This window comes from Eurytemora carolleeae, unplaced genomic scaffold (assembly GCF_000591075.1).
Source record: "Eurytemora carolleeae unplaced genomic scaffold, Eaff_2.0 scaffold767, whole genome shotgun sequence".
Classification (NCBI taxonomy): domain Eukaryota; kingdom Metazoa; phylum Arthropoda; class Copepoda; order Calanoida; family Temoridae; genus Eurytemora; species Eurytemora carolleeae.
Genome location: NW_019399112.1, coordinates 118,666 through 129,288, shown reverse-complemented (window position 1 = coordinate 129,288; position 10,623 = coordinate 118,666). Strand labels below are relative to the sequence as shown.

Sequence of the window (10,623 nt, the reverse complement as noted above, 5' to 3'; positions counted from 1 at the left end):
AACTTCCAGTATATATATTTCTTATAACTTATTACTAGAGGGTTCAGAACATGAGTCTATCTCGATATCACACGTGTAGACTGTCCGTCAGTACAATGCCCCGTATCCATTCTATCTCATTCCGTTGAATCTTGTGGAACTTGTTTAAGGCGGCCAGGCATCGTCTTCCACATTACATTGATACGATGTACTTCTTGTTATTTTCTAAATATTTGAATATAGAGGTCCGACATTAGAAGGGAATACAAAAAATATCTGCATGTATTAACCGCAGGATGGGATTATCAAATAGCTCTAAATAAAGTTAATAGTTTTTTAGTCGAATTTGTTTGAACTGTCGAGGTGAAAGTTATTATAAATCTACAGTATTATATTATTCTTGGGAGAATTTGTGTATTTAATTTTTATTTTTGGGGAATTTTTCAATATTTTTTTCAGGGTTTTACGTCTAGTGAAGAGACAAGGAAAGGAGGAATAAAGCAACATTATTCTCATAATGGAGTTGATGTAAGTTTAACAAATTCAAATTATAAAGGTTTTTTTTACCTGTTGTTAAATACATATAGTATCTAGAGATCGTCAGCAAAATCGTTCTTTCAATAAAATCTTTCATTTTTTTTAGTAAAAACAAAGATAGTCATTTTTTTAAAAGTTTATTCGAAAATCGTTCTTCCAGTAAAAACGAACATTTTTGTTAAAACCTTTTAGAAATTTGTTTGTTCAGTAAATAAAAACGATAGTTTTTTTCAAGTTTTTTCAAACTATTCTAAATAGTATTATTCATTCGTTTTCAAAAAACGATTTTTTTTTCATTTCTATGAACGATCCAAACCGTTCGTCCATCGTTTGTTTCATGAACAACACGATCGTTCATGAAATTTTTTTTTGTTTAAAAAACATGATAAGCTAAGCTGTTTTGTTGTTTTTCCTATTACGCAGCAAGCACAAGCATTAGCATCAAAATTAGTGAAGTTTTTTTTTTGAAAAGGTGACAAATTTTTGGACTATCTTACAATTTTCAATTCATAGTACTTTTTAATTCATAACACTTTCCAATTTACAGAATTTTTTAATTAATAGTGCCTTCCAATTTATAGTGCTCTCCAATTAAAAGTACTCTTCAATTCATAGTGCTCTCCAATTAAAAATTATTTTTTAATAGTTAACGTTTTGTTTTCCATCTTTAAAAAATCCTTCGAATTCTAGACTTATTAGTTTACAAATAAAAATTATTTATTTATATACTTTGCTTGTCTTTCTGGGTGTTTGTGTGTCCGTTTGTATCCAATAAACGTAAAAACTGCTGAACTGATCGGGCCCAAATTTTGTTTGGGACCTCACATGACCCCAGGGAAGATTTATGAATTTTTTGATTTTCTTCAAATTTTGAAAAACCACGAAAAGAAATAATTTATCAATAAGTGAAAAGTGAATTTTTATCATTTCTTCTGAAATTCAAATTTATTGAATTCTCCACTACAACCTATTTAACATTATTTAACATTGGAATTTTGCTTTAGGAGACTTCAAAGTGAAAACGTAATTTCAAGTCATCTTTCGGACATTTCAAGTCAATTGCGCATTTCTTTCTTCATAAAAAAATGAAAAAAAGTATCAAAATAAAACACTTTGAAAAAACGACATTGTCTCAGGCAATATTGATCAAATGTAGGTTTCAATTATAGTAATTGTGATTTGTGCATGCCTCACTTTTTAAAGGTTTTCGAAATTTACCAGGATAGATAGATAGCCCTTTCACAAACCAAACGTTATTAATGTTGCTGATTCCTGTAACGTTTTTTCAAAAAACCTCCTCAACGGGGTTCGGAGACCATTCCACAGGGTTCGGAGATTTTTCACCGGGTTTATGGCCGCTTGGCCTTCCCTCCCTCGTGTACTGCATTGTTTACTAATCGTAGGTCCCCTCAGTTTTTATTGTGTTTACAAAATGATGAAATATCATGTTTGCAATTTTGTAAATAGATTTTATAAAATCATATATTATTGTTCATATACAAGATTCAATAAGAGGATTATTACCTTAAGAATGCAATTTTTTTACAAAAAAAAAATTATTCTTTTAAATCCTACAGAAAACCCCTCCATGTTGATATACCTTCCTGTTTCTATACATCTTGTCTATATAGAGTTTGACTCCAGCTATCCCACTATATTGTAAATGAAAAAAGTCATAAATCTTCATGATCTCTACTCAACAACTCATGCAGTTATTTATAACTTTTAAATTTACGTGACACTTGACAAATTTTTGAAATGATCATTAAAGATAGTACTTCCATCTTTATTATATTCATACTACAAACAATAATGCTAAATTATTTAAAACATAATTCTTACAACAATAATGCTTACAGGACGCATAAGCAAAATTATTTAAATCACTTTTTTTTTTTTTGGGGGGGGGAGGATAATTTTTTTAGGGGGGGGGGTTAATTTTTTCAGGGGGGGGGATAATTTTTTTAATTCGAAGAATTATCAACTTTTAATAAAGTATCAGGCAAATCAAAATTATGCATGCACAATTGAAAAAGTGGGTTTTAGCGGAGAGTTCATGCTCTTTAAAGGGACTGTTACGGTAAAATGAAAGAGGGTCTCGAGAAATTGATATAAAACTGTGTCTGAGTTATAAAAAACGTTAATACACCTGACATGGTATTTGAATCAAAGTTTAAAAAGATAATATTTAGAAAATAACAAATCTATGAATCCTATCATAATTTGACTGTTATATCTTTTTATTTGTAGGTTTCCTTTATAATCATACGAAATACTGTTCTCAATATTCGGGATTTCACTTGAAGTTTCGTTGATAGTCTATATTGATTGTAAAGGAACTGAGTTTTTGCCACAAACTCAAATATTCTTATCCCTATATCTTGGCAGCCCAATGTCGTAGACCTTAGATATTTCAAACTATTCCTTCTGTTGAAATATCAAAGGTTTATACCAACTAGTTGCAGAGATTTAGAAATTAAAAAAATTTAGGTTGTGACAAAAACTCAATTCCTTTACTTTTTCAGGATGATTATGAGCTCGGGTTCAGTAACAGAACTCATCTGCTACAAACTTCTAAAAGAAAGATTACAACAGTTACACATTTTAAGGTAGAATATAGTATTAATGATAATAAGAAAATAATTATACAGATATAAGTATTAAGAAGTTTGACCACGGGGATTGGGAGGCTGACCCCCCTAAATAAGAGTATCTTTGCTAATATTGTTAAGATTATTATTATTATTATTATTATTAATATTATTATTATATGATTATTATTATTGTTATTATTATTATTATTATTATTATTATTATTATTATTATTATTATTATTATTATTATTATTATTTATTATTATTATTATTATTATTATTATTATTATTATTATTATTATTATTATTATTATTATTATTATTATTATTATTATTATTATTATTATTATTATTATTATTATTATTATTATTATTATTATTATTATTATTATTATTATTATTATTATTATTATTATTATTATTATTATTATTATTATTATTATTATTATTATTATTATTATTATTATTATTATTATTATTATTATTATTATTATTATTATTATTATTATTATTATTATTATTATTATTATTATTATTATTATTATTATTATTATTATTATTATTATTATTATTATTATTATTATTATTATTATTATTATTATTATTATTATTATTATTATTATTATTATTATTATTATTATTATTATTATTATTATTATTATTATTATTATTATTATTATTATTATTATTATTATTATTATTATTATTATTATTATTATTATTATTATTATTATTATTATTATTATTATTATTATTATTATTATTATTATTATTATTNTTAGGGAAACTATCTAGAGCTTTAAATGTCTGGATTAGAGAAAATATCTAGAGCTCTGAATGTCTGGATTAGAGAAACTATCTAGAGTTTTAAATGTCTGGATTAGAGAAAATATCTAGAGCTCTGAATGTCTGGTTTAGAGAAACTATCTAGAGTTCTGAATGTCTGAATTAGAGAAACTATCTAGAGCTTTAAATGTCTGGATTAGAGAAACTATCTAGAGCTTTAAAAGTCCATATTAGAGAAACTAACCAGATATTTAAATATCCGGACATTCAAAACAAACAAGAGCTTTGAATGTTCGGACACGCGAAAATAACTTTATTATATGTTCAAATCAAACTTATAAAGAATTAAACTATTCAACACTTGTTGGATATTGATGGAGCCTCTTTTAAATGGAAAAACCTTTTTTTAACGATCTGCTAATTAAGCATCTTAATTTTCATTAAAAAATGAAGATAAATTGTTTTTATTAGATTCTCAGTGGGGGTTCCTGGTGATGATGTTTGCTGCCAGCTTCTACTTTAGCTGGCTCTTCTTTGCAGTCATTTATTACGTCATCAGCTTTCTCCATAACGATTTCTTGGAAGAGAATTTAAACAGTAGGACACTTTAAAGTAACTTTAATCGTAATTTTAAGTAATCTTTTGTCTAAAGAGTGTAATGTACGAATTATTGAGAAGGATAACGTAATTTTTCCATTCCGTTCATTTTCTCCCCTTTTTACGTTACAGTAAAATGTTAATCCCTTTCTACGTTACAGTAAAATGTTAATCCCTTTTTACGTGACAGTAAAATGTTAATCCCTTTTTACGTGACAGTAAAATGTTAATCCCTGTTTAAGTGACAGTAAAATGTTGATCCCGTCTTACGTGACAATAACATGTAAATCCCTTTATACGTGAAAGCAAAATATTAATCCCTTTTTAAGTGACAGTGAAATGTTAATCCCTTTCTACGTGACAGTAAAATGTTAATCCCTGTTTACGTTACAGTGAAATTTTAATCCCTTTCTACGTGAAAGTGAAATGTTAATCCCTTCCTACGTGACACCAAAATGTTATCCCTTTTTATGTGACAGTAAAATGTTAATCCCTTTCTACGTGACAGTAAAATGTTAATCCCTTTTTACGTGAAAATAAAATGTTAATCCCTTTTTACGTGACAGTGAAATGTTAATCCCTTCTTACTTGAAAATAAAATGTTAATCCCTTTTCACGTGACAGTGAAATGTTAATCCCTTCTTACGTGAAAATAAAATGTTAATCCCTTTTTACGTGACAGTGAAATGTTAATCCCTTCTTACGTGAAAATAAAATGTTAATCCCTTTTTACGTGACAGTGAAATGTTAATCCCTTCTTACGTGAAAATAAAATGTTAATCCCTTTTTACGTGACAGTGAAATGTTAATCCCTTCTTACGTGAAAATAAAATGTTAATCCCTTTTTACGTGACAGTAAAATGTTAATCCCTTTTTACGTGACAGTAAAATGTTAATCCCTTTCTACGTGACATTGAAATGTTAATCCCTTCTTACGTGAAAATAAAATGTTAATCCCTTTTTACGTGACAGTAAAATGTTAATCCCTTTTAACGTGACAGTAAAATGTTAATCCCTTTTTACGTGACAGTAAAATGTTAATCCCTTTCTACGTGACAGTGAAATGTTAACAAGTTTTACATTCACTTGTGACCAGAGGAAAATGTTTTATCTGGTAATTACCAAAATTTGCAAAAAAAGTTTAAAATATCAAAGGTTTACAACATAAGGTTGCAAAGATATAGATTTTACAAAAACTGAATTTGTGGCAAAGACTCAATTCCTTTTCCAAAGTACAAATTGTTTCTGTTTCTAGATACTGACTATATGCCCTGTATTTTGGCTGTTGATGGGTTCTCAGCAGCTTTTCTTTTCTCATTAGAGACACAGCATACTATAGGTATATACACTAGAGACACAGCATACTATAGATATATACACTAGAGACACAGCATACTATAGGTATATACACTAGAGACACAAGCATACTATAGATATATACAGTAGAGACACAACATACTATAGATATATACATTAGAGACACAGCATACTATAGATATACACACTAGAGACACAGCATGCTATAGATATATACACTAGAGACACAGCATACTATAGATATATACACTAGAGAACAACATACTATAGATATATACACTAGAGACACAGCATACTATAGGTATATACAATAGAGACACAGCATACTATAGATATATACAATAGAGACACAGCATACTATAGGTATATACACTAGAGACACAGCATACTATAGATATATACATTAGAGACACAGCATACTATAGGTATATACACTAGAGAACAACATACTATAGGTATACACACTAGAGAACAACATACTATAGGTATATACACTAGAGACACAGTATACTATAGGTATATACACTAGAGACACAGCATACTATAGGTATTTACACTAGAGACACAGCATACTATAGGTATATACACTAGAGACACAGCATATTATAGATATATACATTAGTTCAAGAGTTGCATGATCTGAACCAGTACAAGGATATCGGTATAGTCAAAACCGTTCCAACTCCGTACCAAGTATGTGTTTATGTAGCAGAATATGGCGGGCTGAACTAAAATGGGCAAAAACAAGGGCGAGTATTTAAAAACCCCCCTGCACCCCAATATGATTTTCCTTGAAAAATTTGATGGCAGCAATAAAAATGCCATAGTTTTGAATATTTTCAGATTTAAAACCCCTTTGTACATTTCCGCATTGTACATTTCCTTTGTATATTTCCTTTGTATATTTCCTTTGTACATTTCCTTTGTACATTTCCTTTCTACATTTCCTTTGTATATTTACTTTGTACATTTACTTTGAACATTTACTTTGTACATTTACTTTGTACATTTCCTTTTTATATTCACTTCTTATATTTATTTTGAATATTTACTTTGTACATTTACTTTGTACATTTACTTTGTACATTTATTTTGAATATTTACTTTGTACATTTACTTTGAACATTTACTTTGTACATTTACTTTGTACATTTACTTTGTACATTTATTTTGTAGATTTACTTTGTAAATTTACCTTGTTTATTTACTTTGTACATTTACTTTGTATATTTACTTTTTATATTTACTAAGTACATTTACTATGTACATTTACTTTGTATATTTACTTTGTATATTTACTTTGTACAATTTGTATATTTACTTTGTATATTTATTTTGTACATTCACTTTGTATATTTTCTTTGTACATTTACTTTGTATATATACTTTGTATATTTAAATTATTTATAAACTTTATAAATTTAACTATGTATATTTTAACTTGTACATTTACTTTGTACATTTACTTTGTACATTAACTTTGTATATTTACTTCTTATATTTACTTTGTACATTTACTTTGTAATTAACTTTGTATATTTACTTCTTATATTTACTTTGTACATTTACTTTGTATTTACTTTGTACATTTACTTTGTACATTAACTTTGTATATTTACTTCTTATATTTACTTTGTACATTTACTTTGTATTTTTACTTTGTACATTTGCTTTGTATATTTACCTTGTTTATTTACTTTGCACATATACTTTGTATATTTAATTTTATAGAGGATGTGAGTCAGACTCTAATAAAAACGCATAAATAACTTCCAGTATATATATTTCTTATAACTTATTACTAGAGGGTTCAGAACTAGAGTCAATATCGATATCACACGTGTAGATGTTTATCAGTACTATGCCCCGTATTTGTTCTATCTCATTCTGTTGAATCTTGTGGAACTTGTTTAACGCGGCCGGGCATCGTCTTCCACAATTTGCACATTTACCTATTTTATTTACTTTGTATATTTACTTTGTATATTTATTTTGTACATTTACTTTGTACATTTACTTTGTATATTTATTTAGTTTATTAACTTTGAAAATTTACTTTGTACATTTTCTTTGTATATTTACTGTATTTATTTGTATATTTACTTAGTATATTCAATTTGTATGTTTACTTTGTACATTTACTTTTTATATTTACTTTGTATATTTACATTGTATATTTACTCCATATATTTACTTTTTACAATTACTTTGCACATTTACTTTGTACATTTCCTTTGTTCATTTACTTTGCATATTTAATTTGTATATTTTACTTTATATATTTACTTTGTACATTTACTTTGTATATTTACTTCGTTTATTCACTTTGTTCATTTACTTTGTACATTTACTTTGTATATTTACTTCGTTTATTCACTTTGTTCATTTACTTTGTACATTTACTTTGTACATTTACTGTTCAGTTAATCAAAATAAAGTAAATTGCGCGGAAGATTGTAATCTTCTATGTTGTATCATCTTATTGAAGATATATTGCGAAGAAAAAAACGTTTTGAATAAATTAGTTTTCCTTATACTTAACATATATATTATGTACGCTGTACAGGATATGGTATAATGTAAATACACTGTACAGGATATGGTATAATGTAAATATGTTCTGCTAGGAGAAAGCAGAATAATATCATCTGCATATACCCAGATGCCCATATAGACACCCTGGATTTGGCATCCAATCATTGAACAGTGTAATAACTTGATAACTTTGTCAAAGTTTATACAAAATAGCACAGGTGAAGAAAATGCTCCTTGTCTGACTCAGTGGCGGACATTGGGGTTATTTACCCCCCCCCCCCTAGAATCCTGGGGGTAAATACCCCCCCTAGAATTCTAGGGGTAATTACCCCTGAATTTATATTCAGGCCCTGAATAGCAGGGGTTACTCCATTTGCTGCCTCTACAAGTAACAGTTCCAGTTGCCTTGACCCCTTCCCTTAAAAAAAAAAATACATTCCCTATTGATTAGTGTGCACTTGTGTAAAGACGACTATTTTTATGATAGTAAAAGTTTTTGCGGCATTTTGCAGATGCCTATACAGTCAGTAAACTTTTACTTCGGTTACTTCAGTAAAGTTCACTCACACACAACTGGTTAGAATAAAAAATATATATATTATGAGTTAATTTCCTAAAATACGATGAAGACATTCTGAACAAGTTTTTAAGCGCCAAACCGGACCGACTTTATAATGGAGGAAAGAGTTGTTACTTTGTTTTTGTTTTTAAAAAATGGTTGATTTTAAAATTGAATATCTTTTAAATTTTCATGAAAATAATTAAAATGTGCACTGTGCAGATACGTCGGAATCAGATATTTCAAATTTTAAGTCAACATATTCTAAATGATTCTAAATTCTAAAGTAATAGTCAATGACATTAAAATTAGATGTTTTTTTTAATAGAAAAAAATGGTATGGACAATAAAAATTTTTACTTATAAAAAATGTCATTTCCACATTAGATTTCGTTAAGATCTTAACATACTACATTGACGACAAGAAAATTTAACAATGAGTAATGACCATNAACCTGTGGAGTAAAGGAGGAAATGAGTACTTCTCATTTTCCAAAACCTATACAGTATTCTAATTAGATGGTTAGGAACATATTTCTCAAAATAAATTTGTCAATAAATCAATGCTAAAATCGATAATTTCGTTTTCTTCATTATATACTTCAGGAATTCTGTCGAATGAGGGGGGAAGGAGCCCATATGCCTCCATCCCGCAATTTACTCACAAACATATACTTGCTTGCCTTTCCCCCCTCGTCGAATACTTCTGTATTAAATTTTCCGGAAACCCAATCGTTAACACAATTTTGAAGTTTTCGCGATAAAAGATTTTAGTTCTTTAAAACAGAAACATTGATAGTTTTGAGAAAGAACCCATATCAGACTTTATTTATCGTGTTTACGCATTTTACCTTAATCTAACACTTAAGATTTTGTCTATAATAATCTAAAAGAATAAAAAGTTATATTATTTGTATTCTTTATTTTAATCTAACACTTAAGATTTTGTCTATAATAATCTAAAAGAATAAAAAGTTATATTATTTGTATTCTTTATTTTAGGCTTTTATGGTCGGACTTGTGTTCTCTAAACTGTCTCGACCCAGCAGTAGATCTAAAACTGTTATATTCAGGAAAATTAAATTCAATTAAAAACCTTTTTCTTATTTTTATGCGATTTTTCCATACTTTTGCGGTAAAAAAACAGATATCTGAATTTACAACGGTATACCCTGTAAACCTTTTTTATCAACACTGGGGAAAAAATCATAATTTGAAATGTACCGTTGTAAATTGGGCATGGTAAGTTCCTCTTTTAAACGAATTGTCCCATAAAAATTACTTGGCTGGCCCATATGATCGTATAGAGCTGGTTGGATTTCATTTTTGTCAATTCAATAATTTTTTTAATGTGAAAAATTGACGGAAGCTCAGAGCTTTGATATTTTTGACAAATTAAATATTTCAAATTTTTTTACTTAATATTTTGTCCTTCAGTCAGAACATAGTCGTGAACATCAGAAATCGGAAACTGTGTCTTATCTTCAGGTAAAAGTGTTTTTGTTAAGCTTCAAAACTGCTTGTTATCTATTTATAAATTTAGCGTTTGTTTTTATCCAATAAACGTCAAAACGGCTGAACCGATCAGGCCCAAAATTTTGTGTAGGACCTCACGTGGCCCTAGGGAAGGTTTATGACCAATCAGACTTTAAATATGTAATCTTAAAATATTTTTATCTTAAATTATTTAATTTTGTAAAATTTGAAAATCTAGGCTTT

General features: G+C 27.8%; 1 protein-coding gene across 1 annotated transcript in view; it reads left to right on the top strand.

The window, feature by feature from the left end:
* The window catches only part of LOC111717709 (uncharacterized), a 17,929-nt gene extending 14,016 nt beyond the window's left edge, over positions 1-3,913 (top strand). Inside the window, exons 8-10 of the mRNA XM_023493187.1 lie at positions 439-507; positions 3,042-3,125; positions 3,893-3,913. Of these exons, the coding sequence (XP_023348955.1) occupies positions 439-507; positions 3,042-3,125; positions 3,893-3,913 (174 nt within the window). The remainder of the gene's footprint in view (positions 1-438; positions 508-3,041; positions 3,126-3,892) is intronic.
* Positions 3,914-10,623: the final 6,710 nt, after the last annotated feature.